At 36.8% G+C, this 17,648-nt stretch overlaps 4 protein-coding genes across 8 annotated transcripts; 2 read left to right on the top strand and 2 right to left on the bottom strand.

The window, feature by feature from the left end:
* Positions 1-2,331, top strand: LOC140977103 (pathogen-related protein). Its single transcript, XM_073441682.1, has 4 exons — positions 1-342; positions 481-613; positions 1,522-1,820; positions 1,961-2,331. The coding sequence occupies exons 1-4, from the start codon at positions 190-192 to the stop codon at positions 2,114-2,116; spliced, it is 741 nt and encodes a 246-aa protein (XP_073297783.1). The 5' UTR covers positions 1-189; the 3' UTR covers positions 2,117-2,331.
* Positions 2,332-2,657: 326 nt separating this feature from the next.
* Positions 2,658-6,608, bottom strand: LOC140977035 (protein GRAVITROPIC IN THE LIGHT 1-like). Of its 5 annotated transcripts, none has more exons than XM_073441579.1 (3): positions 6,433-6,608; positions 5,837-5,944; positions 2,658-4,062 (listed from the first exon to the last, which is right to left on the bottom strand). In XM_073441579.1, exon 3 carries the CDS (start codon positions 4,060-4,062, stop codon positions 2,710-2,712), a length of 1,353 nt encoding a protein of 450 aa, XP_073297680.1. In that variant the 5' UTR covers positions 5,837-5,944; positions 6,433-6,608; the 3' UTR covers positions 2,658-2,709. The 5 variants fall into 5 exon arrangements, with proteins under 5 accessions (XP_073297680.1, XP_073297672.1, XP_073297688.1 ...); XM_073441571.1 differs by having other exon boundaries at positions 5,883-5,984; positions 6,433-6,572; XM_073441587.1 differs by having other exon boundaries at positions 5,883-5,944; positions 6,433-6,560.
* Positions 6,609-6,994: 386 nt separating this feature from the next.
* On the top strand, positions 6,995-9,685 carry LOC140977088 (uncharacterized). The gene is made up of 4 exons (XM_073441656.1): positions 6,995-7,796; positions 8,364-8,481; positions 8,569-8,808; positions 9,494-9,685. The coding sequence occupies exons 1-3, from the start codon at positions 7,126-7,128 to the stop codon at positions 8,806-8,808; spliced, it is 1,029 nt and encodes a 342-aa protein (XP_073297757.1). The 5' UTR covers positions 6,995-7,125; the 3' UTR covers positions 9,494-9,685.
* On the bottom strand, positions 8,828-17,648 carry LOC140977018 (probable LRR receptor-like serine/threonine-protein kinase At1g53440). The gene is made up of 25 exons (XM_073441539.1): positions 17,237-17,648; positions 16,500-16,677; positions 16,096-16,167; positions 15,934-16,002; positions 15,261-15,332; positions 15,096-15,167; positions 14,877-14,948; positions 14,543-14,614; positions 14,363-14,434; positions 14,196-14,267; positions 14,020-14,091; positions 13,782-13,853; positions 13,588-13,653; positions 13,271-13,330; positions 13,101-13,139; positions 12,966-13,015; positions 12,522-12,886; positions 11,783-11,978; positions 11,565-11,699; positions 11,317-11,435; positions 10,923-11,133; positions 10,599-10,836; positions 10,186-10,336; positions 9,071-9,776; positions 8,828-9,030 (listed from the first exon to the last, which is right to left on the bottom strand). The coding sequence occupies exons 1-24, from the start codon at positions 17,355-17,357 to the stop codon at positions 9,366-9,368; spliced, it is 3,057 nt and encodes a 1,018-aa protein (XP_073297640.1). The 5' UTR covers positions 17,358-17,648; the 3' UTR covers positions 8,828-9,030; positions 9,071-9,365.

The raw sequence follows: 17,648 nt of genomic DNA on the forward strand, positions 1-17,648 counted from the left end.
CCAATCTCACAAGTTTGCATCATATATAGTATTTTACTGCAACTTGAGCTTCTCCATCCCTTTAAAAATACAAGCTTTGTATACACGTAGCCTAGCTAGGCATGTATTTATTTATATATATGTACAAAATTTTCAAACTCCCAGTTTAGTAAGAAAAGTAGAAACGACCAAAAACAAAAGCAAGCAGGCATGGATGAAGAAGGAATTAGGGGTTTGGAAATTGCAGCAGACAAATACAGATCTTTCTTGCATGATGAAGCACAGAAAACCACAGAGTGGAGGCATGGCGGCCCTCCCATATATGATACTGTGAACAAGCTATTCGAAGAGGGCCGGACTAAGGTAGTATTATGCATACACATATTGAACTACTACTACTTACCTACACTCATGTTTGATTCAAAAACATATTATTTTGGTTTCGTTTTCCACAAAAATTTAAGATGAGACATGTTTTTTGGTTACTTTTGTTTCATTTAGGAATGGGCAAAAGGATCTTTAGAAGAGGTGGTTCAGAATGCTATCAAGTCGTGGGAGATGGAGCTGTCCCACAAAACAAGAATCGGAGACTTCAAGACTATAAACCCACACAAATTCAAGCTCATCGTTAATGGTAAATTTCATCCATCATCATCATCATCATCATCATCATCATCATCATCATCATCATCCATGGAGATAAGAACCATGAAATAAAGTTAAGATTTCGTGTTGCTGGATGAATAAGTTAGTATCTTTAATTTCAGGCTGACTCATCTGCGTTTGCATTAATTTCTTTGCTGACTTTTTGGGGAACTTACTAAATATGACATGACACTTCGTTCAACATGTGTATTGCATACATGTACAAAAAAAATAGCGTGTACAAATTTTTTTATATATAGATACTATTGTTATAAAAATAATTAAAAAATCGAATGTTAATTTATATGATTTTTAATAAGTTTGTTCAAAAAATTAAATAAATTTAATTTTTTTTAAAACATTAAATGTTTACAAAATAAATCTTGAATTTAAATATTAATTAAAGTAAAAAAAGGGTATTTGAGGTATGTTAAAAATGGTCTCTATCCCTTTAAAAGTAATATTTTACCATACTACGTACGAACAAATATGTCTTTTGAAAATAAGTTTGGTCTATTTGTGTTTTGAGAAAATTATTACAAAAATAAATTTAACAAAACAAAATTCTCAAATTTAACTTTTATTTTATGAATATTTTAATAGGATATAAAAGAATTTACATTTGAGATAGATAAAAAAATGTTTTTTTTAAATATTTGAGACGGAAAAAAATAGTATAATTTAAGCTAAATTGAAATTTTTGGGCCGAAATATATTCACGTTCATGTTTATGAAATTTCAACTCTATAAATTGAGCTCGGTTCCGCCCCTGGTGTCTGGCGGGTCCGCCCTTCAATTTATCCTTGTTTGTTATAGTCGACAATATTTTCCAAAGAAAATGTGATTACAGCAGTTATCTATCAGTGTTAATTAACTTTGTTTCATGTAAGAAAATAGGGAGAGAGGGCCTATCTGCCGAAGAAGCACTTAAGCTGGGTAGCTACAATGCTTTGTTGAAGAGTTCAATGCCGGAAGAATTCAAGTACTACAAAGCAGATGAGGAGAGCTTCGAGTCGTCCCACGACATTTTCCGGACAGCGCTTCCCCGTGGTTTCGCCTGGGAAGTGATCGCTGTGTACTCGGGGCCACCGGTAATCACTTTCAAGTTCAGGCATTGGGGTTACTTCGAAGGCCCATTCAAAGGGAATGCTCCAACTGGTGAACTGGTCCAGTTTTTTGGAGTCGGGATACTCAAAGTAAGTTTCTACCCGCACATGATCACTTATTCGAACCCGAGCTCGATTCAAAAACTCCCAAAGCAATCAACTTTGAACTCGAACTCAGCTCACATGGGGATCATGAAATCTGATGTCTTTCGTGCATTGAATATTTACAGGTCGACCAGTCTCTCAGGGCAGAAGATGTAGAGATTTACTACGACCCGGCAGAGCTTTTTGCGGGGCTACTAAATGGATCAGTTCCAGGATCCAACACAGAACATGAAGAAACAGATTCATCTGCTGCTATGCATAAATGTCCCTTACACAAATAGATCCGCCCAGAGCACGTCTCTTCCTTACTGAAACTTTATCAAGCTGAATAATTTGCATCTGGTTTGCTTCTCTGGTATTAGTGTGAACTTCATGGCGAAAATCTACAACGATGACTAAATATGTCGTTCCGATGTTTATAATCTATTTCTTGAATGTGTTTTTCAAATGGATCATGAAGCAGTGAATCTATTGAGATCGAAAGTCGCCTCATAAATTATTATTTCACACATCCTTGATCCATGACAAGTATCAGCTAAAATTTAATTACCAAAATAGGGTACTGAAAAAACGGAAAGTTACTATTTGTACAAACAATCTATAAGAATCACCAAATTTCGGAGCACGAAATGGCACACGAGATCTAGAGAGGGGTTGGTTTTAGTCCATAAACTTCCCTATTCAGAAAAAACAAACATAAATTAAAGGACAACCATGGATCGTTTTTCCCAATGAATAATTAATTGTTGCTCTTTTTTTTTGGAGGGAAAAAAAGACGATCCAGTAACCTCCAGCGTGATATTTGATGCTATGAGCAAATAATCAAGCCTTGCAGCATCTAACACAGCATGGTTTATCAACCCCAAGCTCACGATCAACAAAGATACACATGACATTGAATGATAGTCTTGCTGATCTTGAATCCTGGAAAAACTGTGAAACCAACTCGTGGACCAGTTTCCAGAAGGCCATCAGGCAACAAGAAAACCTCGTCGTTCAAGCTTTCCATGTATACTTCAGAAAAACGACATCCCTTTTTGGCTTGAAAGATCGAGACCTTGGGATCAAAAGATAACGCCAGGTAATGTAGGAGCCAGATGTGTTTCACCATTTCACTGAACGCTGATAAGAAAGGCGATTCTGGTACTTTACCAGAATTAACCAAATTTCCCTGATCCATATCACTAAAAAGATGCTCTTCCATCTTCGGATTTATGAGTTTCAAGTATTTTATGCGGAAAAATGTCGCAAAATTTGATCTAGGCTTCCAAGCTAAGAAATCTACCAGTTTCACAGACCTCATCTCCATAAATCTGTCAAGATGTCGGGTGGGGCAATCTTTATGCTCAAGCAAGGACTCTGGGGTGCAAAAATCTAGGTAGTTGAAACCATCAAACATTTCTCTACATACAAAGGACTCAAATGCAAAACTTTTATGACTCGGTGTCCAAAAGGAAATTCCCGGTTCAACTAAACTAGCTGCAGTATCCAAATCCCAGCTTGCAGATTCCATCTCATTAATTAACAAACGAGTAAATGCTTGGACATATTTTAAAGCTTGCCGAGAATAAGAGATAAAATGGCTAGGATTTAAGCTAGATGGTGGAATACTTTTGGGTATCACTGACTGTTCAACTGAGATTAGTCTCTTCTCTAGCAACTTGTTATTCTTATTGGCTTCAGCCAATTTGTGTTTGAGAAAGGTTAGCTCGGAGTCTTTAGATTTAAGCTGAGACTTCAACTTCTTGCTTGAAATTTCGAAAGTTTTCAGCCGACTTGTCTGCTCCTGAATCTCAGTTAATGGCAAATTGATATCTGGGGACATCTTGTTTAACTGCTTCTTCGAGTAAGATTGCTTCAATTGAGACAAATTATTTAGCTCTGATACAACTGTTTGATCTGCAGATTGAATCCCATCAGCATCATAAGGATACTGAGCAAATTGTAACTGAGCATATGCAGCTTTGACGGAAGATATGCCAGCAAATAGCTTCGCAAGAAAAGCTTCTTTAACTACCCTGTCCTTCAGTTCCTCAAGTTCATAATTGAAGGATGTTATTAGGGAACTTTTCATCTGGTCTTTCTCTAACTTTCCATGGTATTTAGTATTGTGAATTTCATCATCAGGAGCTATTCCTGTCACAGCTCGAACGTGTAAAGCCTTGGTTAAAGTGTGTGACATCTGATTCTCGCTTGGGGCAACTGCAGAACGTTTAACTGAATCCATCTGAATCAAGAAATGGCGAATGACTAACTCTTCCCGAACAAAACATACAAAATGGCTTTAACATTTAAGTTAATATAACCCATGATGAAAGAGAGTGCACAGATTTAACGGGCCATTAAGAAATAAAATGATTACCACTATTAAGATGCATATTATCGTGTTTCAACAAAATAGAAAGGATGTAAACTAAAAGTCTTAACGCGGACAACTTAAAGAAAATGGAAATTCTTTTGCTTTTACCTTCAATGTAGACAAAGCAGAAAGACAAACAGAAGTTCATGGGAGGAAAAAAAACACACATAAAATTAACAATCAAAGCAAATGGCAAACTGAAATGAGATCAGACGTTTGATATCTGATTGCTCAGCGTTCACTTACCATGAAAGATCATGCATTTTTGTACAAGCGCTTTGCTAATATACAAAACTACAGCAAGCCTTTATCCCACTAAGTGAGTCGGCTACATGGACTTCTAACCCATTGTCCTGTATCTCCTACTACAACTTTATCTATATTTAAATAAATTTTATCCTGTTTTATTGTTACTAACAAAGTCTTCTTGGGCCTCCCTCTTAGTTGGTTAATGTCTCTATCAATTTGTCATCGTTTCAGATCGCATATGTACTGGTACCGGTGTGGTACAAAGACAACCGCAATTAACACCCAAAATGGCCACAGCTTAAAATTTGACCACCTAGCAGTTGTCCCTTGGCATCTCCAATCAAAAATGCATAAAGCACAGGTGTAAACCGAACCAGTTCATGACAGCGGTGGGCGTATAAAAAAAATGAGAGCGCACATCCCACAATAACAGTAGATAAAGAACGACGAGCCATGACTTGAAAATGGTGTGAGAACCACAGGTCTCAACATGTCATTTTGGGGGTAAAATAGGTCCCATGGGCAAAATTCAATCGAAAAATGGAATATAAATATTTAGCAACTTCAATTATTTAAGAGGACGAACGATGATCGCCGTCTCTCGGTCCACCCTAGCCCTTTGCATCAACTAAATGCAAGCACAACTGCCAAATTAGTCTAGTTCAAAGCCGATAAAGAACAAGGGCATAATTGGACAAAACAAGGTAACAAACATCGATAATTGACCAGCACAATCAGGTCTTAACATATTTCATTGGATTCCAAGGGCAGAATGTTCAAAGCCCACGGGAGTGGGAGCACACCGAGCATGAACGATCCCAGGAACAACCTCCTATTACATCTGCACAACATTTTTAGAACTGCAAGTTTTATTTCTCCCAGAAACAAATGTCAGGTTTGCTATTGTAGCTCTCCCAATCATTTTTTACCATTTGATCATGTGGACAACGAATACTTTACACGAGACCCACGCCACATTTAAGGAATCTCGGTGTAGGCTGTAGCGAAGAAAAAACCCCTAAGCTCAGGGCAGTAAAAAGTTACTTCAAATGCAGTAGACTATAATACAAGGAGAAAATAAGTGTTTGATAAGCATTTATCTCATGTCAGAGATCACCCCCCACAGAAAGAAAATCTGAAGGGGCCCCCAGTGATTATCATTTCGAAGACACAGGCCACTATTCTTGACCTGCACTGAAAAGACACGAAATGTATAACTCCATCCACGCCGCACAGAGATCCGACGGACATAAACCAAATCGCCAGAAGTATCTTCCAGAAATATATTTAACATTGCAAATCTCTTGACCCCACATTCACTATTCACTCCTCGAATCATGCGATAATGAACAGCATTTGATTGGAATAATATATTAAATTTCTAATCTTTCACCCTCCAGAAAACCCTCTGAGAATCGAGACGATAAGATGACGATTACCGTTCACAGCAGCCTGAATCCAAAGTAAGAAGCCATCTTCATCCACTAATTGCTATTATAACCTGAACCCCAGTAAGCTTAGTCCAGTATTGACAATATCATCTACACTCGCATATACTAATATACAGAGAGTAAGAATGTGTGATGTGTGTTTATGACTTTATGTATCGTACCCGAATACTCTAAATAGAAGAACAAATAAAGTTAGAATCTTCACGGGGTATTACATAAATTTCAACTAAGCCAAAGAGAAAGGGACTCTGTTTGAACCTCAGAATGCAAACAAGAACCCAAAACCCCCAAGTCTTGTCTATGTAAAATCAATTATAGTATTTTACCATTTCATGGTGTGAGGTTTTGATTAAATAATGTAATAATGGTACGACATGGGAAATAAAGAAAATCCAAAATAGGATGCAACCGCTTAACGGGAAGTTTCCTAACAATGACTTCTTAAAATTCTATAATACTTCCAAGTTAAAGAATTAACTCCTCGTTTGGGATCAGTGAGTAAAAAGTCAGGTAACAAAAGAACAAGAAGTCTACGTACCTTTCTTATGGTTCAGATTTTTCAACTGTGACGAACTTTCTTGATAGTTTTGAAGAGAGAACAGCAACTATTTAGTTCAGAAATGGCCCCGTCGAGTCAGATTGAATGTGCTTTGGTCCTTGCAAGTTTCAAGGAAAAAATGGTGTTGTTTTCTTGATAGAGTACCTATTTATGAATTATCAGACATGATTAATCTTGAGCCAAAAAAATTCTGTTGCGACTTGTGAGAGGAGGGAAGAAGAAAACAAGACAAAATGAGAAACCCAAGAAGAATTTGATAAGTGCCAACTCTTCAATGATTTTGGGACACTAGAAAATAGAGTAATTGTTTGAGGGTGATTCAGTAAGTTCGCTAATGCTGTCTGAAAAGATATAAGATCTCTTAAATTAGAATCTTGTCTACTTGAGTGAATCTTTGATATTAAAGAATTTGGAGTGCCTAAATAAACAGTGTTCCAGTTTTGAGAAAGCGTTTATATATTTTTTGTTGAAAAAAATTGAGAAAGAGTCTAAAATACATTAAGCAACCTGAAATATTAATAGACTAATATAACTCTTTTTTTTAAAAAAAAACCCCTAAATCTACCCTGCTGATGACATTAGCGTTAACTAACTAGGTTGAACTCAACTGAAAATCTCTATGGGGCGATCGACCACCTGTGATTTCGGGCAGAAAGATGCAAGAACACAGTGATGATTTTGCTCAAAAGAATCATCAGCAATTGCCATTGCAGATCGCCTATCAAGCTCCCACACCCTCTAAATTACCTCGAGCACCTTCCGCAAAACTATGCCCTTCTCTTCTCCTCTTCGAAATTTTCCAATTCCAACTCGCCCTTTTTTCTTTCTTCAATTTCATGGGGGGCCTTCACGCTTTCGACTCAGTATGTGTCCACAAAATCGGGAAATCTCTTGGAAAGGAGCCTGGAAAGTGACAAAGCATCGCGGGTTTTCTTTAAAGAAAAGATTGAATTTTTAGAATTTGAGGATGAAAAGGACTGTGAAAAAACCTCTGAAATGAATGAGGAACTGGGAAATTTGGAGGAAGAAGTGGGGAGTTTGTATAAGGGAAGACATGAAAACGAGGCTAGTGTGAATTCTGCAGCTAAAAGAAACTTGTGGGCATTGTTTCATGATAAGAAGATGAAAATATGCTCGGGGAACAAGGATCAGATTGTTCATAAGGAGCTATCTTCTGATATGCAAATGTTCGCACACCATTTGTATAGGGAAGGATACTTCAATGGCGCGAATTTAATGCCAGAAAATAAGTTTGATTCCACTTGTTTTCGGATCGGTTTTGCCCGTGAGTTCTTGAAGTTTGTGGCTGTAGAGTTTGGAAAAGATCACCAGGAGATTGCCAAGTAAGGACCAAGGATACCTACTTTTACGTTCGATCAAGGCTTCTTACTCAAAGTTGTCAGACTAAATTCTTTTCTATCCCAATTTTTAATAGTTCTCATGGCGCTTTAATTAAGAATTGAACTTGGTGGTCCAATGCTATTAACTGGTGGATGTTTATAGAGAGATTTAATAGTTTTTTTTATCACGTATTATAGACGAGGAACCATAAAATCCGGGTAAGTTTGGTGGGGTAAATCGGAAGGATTAGCCCAGAGATTTTTTTAAATCTTGAATCTCAAAGTTCATTGTTTGCTACTGTAAGATAGATCATTGTATGCAATATGCCAATAGCCGAATGCATTTTTAGGTCGACAAATGGTCCGTCTGTGGTTTCTCGCTTCATTACTACGACCTATCACAACGATTAATTTTCTTTTCCTGTTGTTTGCGTAGAAAGATATAATTCAAGGAATTGAGTTTCTTTGCTGACAAGTCTAGCTCCTTGAAAAAAAGATGTGTCATTATTTTCTTGCAGGATAGCATATTCGTAGTAAATTATTGTAATGCATACTGAATTCGTATGCCAGATGGTTGTCTGCAGGTGATCTGAAAACGATAGCCCTTTTCGGGTGCCCGTCCTTTGGGTATAATAGCATTAATGCAGCCAAGAATTTGCGCAGATTCTTCGAAATTGAAGAACATGGGGCGAGTCTCCTTGAATGCTTTAACAGTTGCCTTTTTGCTTATGATGTGTACCATAAAAAGCTTACCAGCACAAGGTGTTCGTTTCAGGTTTGCCAAAAGTGCAGAATGAGACAATGGTGCAAGCGAGCTGATAAAAGAGCTTGGAATGATGCTACCAAGTTAAGTTTGTCTGACGTGATCAGGGTCCTTGTTTTGTATGCAATGGCATCAGTACCTCAGCAGCTGGTGATTTCAAAGGAAATTAAGGATTCTGTTAGTCGATTACTGAAGGAGATCATAAATCTCAGTAAAACTGTGACCCGGAGCTTTCCCAGAACCTCATTGTAGGTAATTCAGTTGATTCTACTAATCTATTATGTTTGATGTACAGATCGACTTTAAGCTTCTTCAATTCTATCCATAACTTATTCCTGAGCTATTTCTGTTGCAACATAATAGTGATGAAAATTGGAAGTTTAATATTCTCAAACGATTTTTAAAAAAATTAATTTCGTCATGAAAAGGTTGTATGTCAGAGTGATCATTGTATAACAAGAAATCATAAAAGAGCTTTGCTCAAGTCAGTTTGGCTTAGTTCCATTTTAATTACGATATAACGTGAAGAAAAACACAAGAATTCAGATTCCCATCTGTTTTTATCTCGGCCATAGAATCCAAATCCACAGTGCCCAAGTCCTAATATCTATGTTTCAAATGTATTATTAATACATTTGTATCGACCCAAAAACTCTTACTAATCAATATTACAACTTAATCAAAAATTAATGTCGTATGATGTCAAGTACAACACAAGTAACATGACATGAAAAAATGGAAAGATTTCTCGTTTATATGACCCCGTAATTTGCCTCGCCAACCAATCATGCGACCGAAAAATATGAATCTCAAAATTCAGAAATAAGCTTAGCAGAAGAATGATCTTTGCTATCAAAATCTTTACTAGACAGTGAGTTTGTGGAATCAATCCATGGCCCGTCCATTGAAACACCTCTCTGTTCTCTACCATCCACAGATATAGTTGACGCCCTCGTCTGGCTATCCTGCGACAATATCTCTAATGCTTTGAATCTGATCTCCGAATCCATCGGTCCACGCTTCACTAATGGTGCTTGAACCGGGATTTGGCCTTCGAGCATGCTCACCACGGAGGACATGGTTGGTCTCAGCGTTGGAGAAGGGTTGGCACACAAAAGTGACAAGTTTAACATCCTCAGTGCTTCTTCTTTGGAGTAGTTTGATTCGAGACTTGGGTCCACTAGTTCTAAGAGATTCCCTTGCTCTTGTTGGACATAAGCCTAACATTTGAACAAATAGATACATGAAAGAGAGAAATAAAAGGATTGTTGTTCATTTTGAACTTTGAAGGTGATCTTGCGTTATTGATGTAGAACCAAATGATTGTCGTTGAGATATAACTCTAAGTTAAAGTTTTTCAAATGTCATATTATCGGATGCTTAACTAATACCTATCCATTTATGAGATAAGCAGAGCCGCTAACTCTTGTTCCTTCATCTACTGGTAGAGGTGACCTAGTCTCTTTAAAATGTAATTGTGTTACTTTTCTTATTTGTCGGTACGGAAACCATACGAAACTTACAAGACCTATATTTCGATTGTTGGCACGAAAACCTACAAGATCAATTGTACTAACTCAGTTTCAGCTGACATAAGAATAAGAAATTGAACAAATGAACGAATCTTACCCAATCTAGAAGATACACAAACTCCTCTTTTGGCCTGTAATTAGTGTTGCTCTTGCCACTGACAATTTCTAGTGCAACTATCCCAAAACTGTAGACATCTGCTTTGTCTGTCAAATAGCCTCTCATTGCATACTCAGGAGCCATATAACCTCTGAAAACATAACAAAAAAAAGTTGCGACTCTTCATCTGATACAAAGATAATTAGAAATCCATGAGTTAAAGTTTTCATGTCGCAGGATCCAATGGCATAGCTAATTTTTCTTCGAAATATTCACAAGAATCCCAGCTTTCCTCGTAATTTGAAATTTTAATGCTCGCGTTTTACATACAAGAAGTAACACCAACCACAAAAACTAATACATATCTTTAGAAGAATTGTAAATCAAGAAAAGAATGAAGGGAAATGACATACACTGTTCCAGCAATTCTTGTGCTGATATGTGTGTTCTCTTCTTCATCGAGCTTAGCCAAACCAAAGTCAGAAATCTTAGCATTTAGATCCTTATCCAGAAGAACATTTGTAGCCTTAATATCTCTATGGACGATTTTCAGCCTTGATTCTTCGTGAAGATATGCTAGACCTTTAGCTATTCCTATGCATATCTTTTGTCTAGTGGTCCAGTTCAGGTTTAATCGTTGCTTCTCACTACCTAAATGAGGAAACCAGGAGTAATAAGCCCAGCATGAGAAAAATTGTGGCAGATTTTAGAACCGTCAAGGAAGGAAGAATATTTACCAAAAAGTGCTCGAGCAAGACAGTTGTTTTCAAGGTACTCATATATTAGTAGCAGTTGGTTTCCTTCTATGCAGCACCCAAAGAGCCTGACAAGGTTGGGGTGTTGAAGAGCTGAAATCATTCCTATTTCATTCACAAACTCCCGGTTTCCTTGCTTCGACTTGGAGGAGAGCTGCTTAACTGCGATGACCGTACCATCGGACAGTACGCCCTAAAATAGACAGAACGATTTCATAAAAACTTACATGCCATATTGCCTGAAAATCTAACAGGAAAATAAGCTCTATGCTTTACCATAATCATAGGTTCCATAAATTTGTTTAAATAAACTTCAGGAATAAATAGAGCTTTGGATTAAGGGAGTGAGAGAAGGTAGAAGTTTATGCCAACATACTTTGTATACAGGACCAAATCCTCCTTCACCTATCTTGTTAGCATTATCAAAATTGTTTGTAGCAGCTTTTATCTGCCTGAGTGAAAAATATCCCGTCTGTAGATCGAGTGCTCTAAGTTCTGTACCGAGAAGATTATATTAAATTTTATCAGTCATCAAGGTCTAAGTTTCTTTCACAACTAATCAAACAAAAAAACATTGAAACCAATTTGAAATACGATAAATTCGCAGAAGCTGGAAAATTTTACCCTTTTCTTGAGCATCTTTTCCTCCCAAACACCCTTTCTTCCAGAGAACAAATAAAACCAACAACACAGCAGCACAAGAGGAAACGACAATCCCAATAATAGCTCCCACTGAAAGGCCTGTACTGACATCAAAATCTGCACAAAAAAAAATGGCTTGTCATGAGGCAGTCGAGAAGAATGTCAATTCGGGAAGCAAATGATTATGGATAAGATCTTACTTGGTGTCACTGCAATGGCAGATACTAAGGGTCCATATACACCTCTGTCGGGGATGGCAGTGGTTCCCTTCCCAGTCCAGTACAAGTGGATCTCTAGAGTACTACCGTTAACCAGGGCATTGAAATCCCTGTATATTCCTTTTCTAACACCATTAGCTTCTTTTGCAATATCAAAGTCAGTCAAAACCACTTTCCCCTGCAAAGGAATTGCGGTTGATAAACAATGATAATCAAAGATCAATATATCTAATACAGATAAAGTGCTCTAATTGTCTTCTCTGCTAATTATACACGACATGCTCATCGTAGCTCGAGTAACAAGAGAAGAAATAAAATTATAGCATCAAGTGTCTACTGCCGTACCAAAATCTACAGCTCATGGTAATAGTAGTACAAGCGCCACATTTCTACCAATGTGTCATGCAGGCAAACACGCAGGTTAAGTGGGATCAATTGATGCAACCCAACAACCCTCATTTGAATGTTCGTACTAATTGAGATTGAACGCATTAGTTTAGCTTTGACATTAATTTTAGGATTGAGCAGTTACTATTTTACCGAAGCATTTAACTAATGGTAACAATATGACAAAAACTGTTAAACCTTACAAGCACCAGACATCGCATTTCTGTTACTATGCAATATAATTAGCTAGCACAGAAGTGACGAAAGTTGGTATTATCAATCCAAAAATGTAAAGAAGAATCATATGTTAAGTATCCTTCATTGATCCACTTACTTGGATAGCTACATCAAATACCCTTCTTCCGAGGCTGCTAAATGTGTTGTCATCAGAATACATTATTTCAGCAAAATGAAGACGCACTTTGTAGCTACCTTGGCGCAAGCATAGTCCATAAAATTTGAGTGAAGAAGGTGAAAGACGAGCTGTCTGGTAAAATTCGGCATCTGTAGCTGCCATGGGAGAATAATTTGCTGCAATAAAACCAGCACGATCATTATTCATGTACACCCCTGTGCTGCTGTAAGCCCATCTGTCATTGGATTCAAAGTGTGAAGGGCCATTAGGGCTCGTGTTCTCGTCATATTCATCGCCTTGATAGCTGGTCCTTTCTCCTCCACAATTTATGAATAATGAATTACCTGCAGGTTTAGACAAGGGTGATTACGCATGTTTATAGCCACATATTAATCAAAGATCTCAAGTAGAAGAAGACGTTACGATTGGCGTTTCTAGAGCAAGGGAGGTCCGGCCTCAAACACCAAGATATTCTGTCAAAATAGAATTGCCGAGATAAGGAAAATTTAAACAAAAAATCTAAACTAAATGTCACTTGAAGGTGGATAGAGAACTCACGTTTCGCTTCCTGAATTCGAATGACTTGCAACTAAGTTCCTGTGAGAGTGCAAGTATTGAAGTAGCAATCATCAAAAGATTCAACTTAATGGATTAACTTAGAGAAATTTCACATCATTTTTATCATCAATATCATATCCCATAAAAAGCATCTATAGAGAAAAACTTACACATTGGAGAACTGGCAGCCACCTGAACGTGCTTGTGTGAAGTTGTTGTATGATACATCCCTGCAATAAGTTAGGACACATTGGTCATAAATACATTGGGTTAGTTCATTTTTTCCTTCTTTTTATTTCTTGAGGTGTAAAAGCAAGTGCGTACATATGATAGTCTAAAAAGCATCACATGATAAACAGAACTCAAGATATTGCCCGATTTAGTTAACAAGGAAGCGGGAGGGCAATAATAATTTCATGGTAATAAATAATGGTACACTAGCATCAAATCTAATAATATCATAGTCAAAGCAGGAATAGATGCTTACATATTCTGTTTGCTGTCCAAAATCCAACCATGTATCTCTCCAGTGAGCGAGTTATGACCCAAAAACCTATGAACATAATTAAAATCTTAATTTGTTGATGAAACTATGAATGAAATTTTTAACATAGTTTATCAAGAAAAGAGATTCAAGAGAACCATGCACGCTAATCCATATTTAATGAACACGATACTTACAGGTTAACCAGATTTCTAAGCCCACCGAGTCCATTCGGTACTTGACCATTTAACATGTTGAAAGTCAGATCTCTGCAAAGAAATATACCAAATATAACCCTAGTAAAGTATCTCCAGAAAAGAAGACAAACATCACAGGATAATCTTTTTAAAAAACATTAAAGAATACACGGTGCTACATTTCGACAGTTCTTGTGCCAGTTCCACACGGAAACATAAGAGAAAATATGTGACTTACAATGTTTTTAGATTACTCAAGTTTGCCAAGTATTCTGGAATAGGACCAGTAATCGAGCAATTTCTTAATATCCTGCGTCAAGTGATTTTAGAACATTACTACATCCACAGAAGATTCTCTTTACATGGACATAGGACACTACATTTCTTGAAAAAATAAAAGAATAAGATACTTACAATTCCGACATGGGTTGTATGTCTTGCAAATTGGGGAAAGTCATGCTCATTCCCTTAATATCAGTTATCCTCCTGACAAAAGGAATAGCAGAAGCAGAAACTTATGTGAGCACAGACAAATTATACGAAAGTGTACAGGTTTTTGGTAAATGACTATTGTAACTTACAACTCCTTCAAGTTTTTCAATTGAGATATTGTAGCAGGTATAGGACCCTCCATTCCCGTACCTTGCAAATCTCTACAAGAAATAAATATGACTTGTAATTAACATATGATAACAAATGTTACTGTTCACGATAATTAAGGAAAAAAGACAATCAGTGGTATAACTCAGATAGATTCTCACAGTCTTTCAAGTTTGGTCCAGTTTCCTATAAAATCAGGTATCTTTCCAGATAAACTGCTCCCATCGATCCTACTGAAAACCATGTAACGAAAGTTTCAGATACAAGTAGTTTTGAAGAAATGTTTGGTGCAATCCTAGCTGACGTCGTGATGGATCATGGAAAAACAGAAATCTAAAATTTGAGGATCATGTCCACGAAGTGTCTGGCTTCGAATAAAAGATGAAACGCGTGTTCTTATGGTTTCTATGCAAATGGCCATATAACTGCATAATTCAATGCCTCATAGCCAATGTCTAGTGGCTGAATCCAGTGCACTTCAAAATCATGACTTACAAATTTGTCAAGTTCCTAAGATTTGCATATGTTTCTGGTATAGTGCCCGTGAAGTTGTTTGCAGAAAACAAGCTGCAATAGAAATTTTCAACATAAGATACCAATTTATATTCAAAACAAGCATAGGATTCAAGAAAGATGCAAAAAGAATAAAAAGCAGACCCAAGACATGACGGATTAAATAACAAAATCAATCTTAATTATGACAAAAACTTTTACATTCTCTTCAAATTGCTTAAATTTCCTAGGTTTATGGGAAGATTTCCTCCAAGCAGATTGTCCTCCAAAACCCTGGAGTGAAGGTAAACAATATGCAATCAAATACAAATCTATTTTCTTTTTACTTAAACTACTATGCCAAACTATTCATAACTTATAACTTACAGTTCTTCAAGTGAGGTAATGTTGCCAATTTCCTCCGGAATTGAACCACTTATGCGGTTTCCAAGAATCGACCTATAATTATGGATAGATACTTTAAACCAATAGGTATTGTACAATCTACTCTCTAGGCTAACAATGTTTCTTGCTCCAGCCATTTCCAGAATCTTGTATTGTGAATCTTTTAGGATTTTGCAACGAAAGGAACAGAAGAGCTTTAGTCTATGAATTTATGCCCAATAAATCTTTAGACAAATTCATCAACACCAATGGATCACTAGGTACAACTTGCCTATTGGATTGGGAAACATTGTATAAGATTGTGGTTGGTGTTGCTTATGGTTTAGAATATCTTCACAAAGGTTGTTAACACGAGGATTGTTCATTTTGACGTCGAGCCTCAAAATATTCTAAAATCTCTGATTTTGGGCTTGCTAAACTATGCAAAAAGAAGCAGAGTATTTTATCTATGGATGGGACGAGAGGGACCATTGGATACATTGCTCCCGAAGTATTCACCAAGAATTTTGGAGGAGTTTCTGACAAATCTGACATTTACAGCTATGGAATGATGGTTCTGGAAATGGCTGGAGCAAGAACATTGTTGGCCTTGGATCAGCTTCCACTATTTTGTGTTTTTTTTTCTTTTCTGCAAGGAGGAGCAGATGGAACTTACAATATAGTTAAACGAAGTTGCCCAAAACTAGTTGGAATTGTTCCATTGATGTAATTTCGAGTGAGATCTCTGGGACGATAAAGAAGTGAAATATAAGTCTTCTTTCACAATGCATTTGCATTACAGCAATGGAATTACCTGAAAATAGAAGTTTTTCCTTACATTTCTCGGAGATAAGTTAGATTTGCAAATTCCGCTGGCAAAGTTCCGGTCAAGTTGAGACCCTTCAACTGGCTGTACTTGCAAAACAAAATTTTGATTTAAAATTCAAGTAATGAGAATTTTGTCAGAGGATTCCAGAACTTGAAATTCAGGTATGCATGCTACACGATTATCTAATGACATCGAGGATTATTTTAATTATATATTTATGATTGCGCTTTGATTCAACAGACATGCAATCTGCAAACCTTGAGCTCTAGAATGCCTGAGGCCCTGAGTCATTTTCACGACAACATTCATTAGCTCATGGACTCAACATCACTTCTTAACAGAAAAAGCTGACCTATTATCTGATATGTTATAACATTATGCAAATGTCGATCAGTATGAAATCAAAAGCTTACATGTTAGTGACATGGCACGTACTGTTACTATCGAAAGAACAGTCACAAGCCACACCGCTGTATTGTTCCCCAGTCACAAATGTCACGTTGAATCCATTACTAGCCTCAGTACAAGAGCTTCGACTAACATTCCAGTACGTGTTTTGTAGTTTTGAAGATATTGTTCGAAGAATTTGCACTGTAAACAACAGAGAGTTAAAAATTTAGCCACAAAGTCATGAATTAATGAATGAACATGTCAAACAAAACTTATTTGTAAAAGTATACTTGCACGTGAATAAACAACTGGAAATTATCATCTAATGAAATGGCATCTTGGAGATCGCAAAAGGAGGCAAAAACTGGAAATTATCATCTAATTTTCTCTTGGCTTGCCTGAGTCTAAACTTTTTCATACCAATAATATAATAAATAATCCCTTTTGGCTAAAATTTCTGTGTGTACAATCTTTTCATTCTTATGATGCTCTGAAATTCAGAAAAACAAGAAACGCCTCCATTATAATATAAACTAGCTGTGTACGTACACCAGTCATACACAATCTCCTTAAAAAAAAAAAAACACACACACACACACGCGCACATACAAATTTCGTGAATCAATTAAAGTCCTAAGAAACAATTAACACCCCGTTTCATCCGTCAGGAACAGTACTAGCACTCTAAATTGAAATAAGTAACAAAGTCATGCACAGCTTCGCTAAAAGATTATTTCTGTTAGTAATTTAAACAGCGTACCTTCATCTTCGAGCAGAAGTTGAGCAACAGATGTAAAAGCAAACGATGCACAAAAACTGACAAAAAGGATTTTCAAGAAATCTGCCCTCTTGCAGACCCTTTTTCTAAGGAAAAAACCCATAAAAGGAAGTATCAAATGAGATATGTTCAGACACTGGAAATTCTGTCTTCGACCACCTTAAATTGCCTATTATGTGCATGTATATGTATTTCCGCTTGTATATTTATAAATTCCTGCTTCCAAACGTGCTTTCTGATCATATGCAAGCAAACCCGCATCAAACTGAATATAGAATAATGAAGAATAGGCAGTTAAAATTGAAGGCTGGCGGGAGAATATAATATTGAATGAAGCAGTTGAAAAGTCGATAACGATCTTTGTGAGAGAAGAAGATACGGTGTTTGAAGGGGT

This window comes from Primulina huaijiensis, chromosome 1, assembly GCF_012295235.1.
Source record: "Primulina huaijiensis isolate GDHJ02 chromosome 1, ASM1229523v2, whole genome shotgun sequence".
Classification (NCBI taxonomy): domain Eukaryota; kingdom Viridiplantae; phylum Streptophyta; class Magnoliopsida; order Lamiales; family Gesneriaceae; genus Primulina; species Primulina huaijiensis.

What these genes read in the sequence shown, in the direction of transcription:
- LOC140977103 (XM_073441682.1), top strand. Translation starts at nt 190, where the DNA reads ATGGATGAAGAAGGAATTAGGGGTTTGGAAATTGCAGCAGACAAATAC. An exon ending in TCGAAGAGGGCCGGACTAAG is followed by an intron (nt 343 to 480) that starts GTAGTATTATGC and finishes TGTTTCATTTAG; the next exon opens with GAATGGGCAAAAGGATCTTT. An exon ending in ATTCAAGCTCATCGTTAATG is followed by an intron (nt 614 to 1,521) that starts GTAAATTTCATC and finishes GTAAGAAAATAG; the next exon opens with GGAGAGAGGGCCTATCTGCC.
- LOC140977035 (XM_073441579.1), bottom strand. Translation starts at nt 4,062, where the DNA reads ATGGATTCAGTTAAACGTTCTGCAGTTGCCCCAAGCGAGAATCAGATG.
- LOC140977088 (XM_073441656.1), top strand. Translation starts at nt 7,126, where the DNA reads ATGATTTTGCTCAAAAGAATCATCAGCAATTGCCATTGCAGATCGCCT. An exon ending in GATCACCAGGAGATTGCCAA is followed by an intron (nt 7,797 to 8,363) that starts GTAAGGACCAAG and finishes TTCGTATGCCAG; the next exon opens with ATGGTTGTCTGCAGGTGATC. An exon ending in TCGAAATTGAAGAACATGGG is followed by an intron (nt 8,482 to 8,568) that starts GCGAGTCTCCTT and finishes TGTTCGTTTCAG; the next exon opens with GTTTGCCAAAAGTGCAGAAT.
- LOC140977018 (XM_073441539.1), bottom strand. Translation starts at nt 17,357, where the DNA reads ATGGGTTTTTTCCTTAGAAAAAGGGTCTGCAAGAGGGCAGATTTCTTG. An exon ending in AAAAGATGCTCAAGAAAAGG is followed by an intron (nt 11,436 to 11,564) that starts GTAAAATTTTCC and finishes TTCTCGGTACAG; the next exon opens with AACTTAGAGCACTCGATCTA. An exon ending in ACAAGAATTGCTGGAACAGT is followed by an intron (nt 10,337 to 10,598) that starts GTATGTCATTTC and finishes TTATGTTTTCAG; the next exon opens with AGGTTATATGGCTCCTGAGT.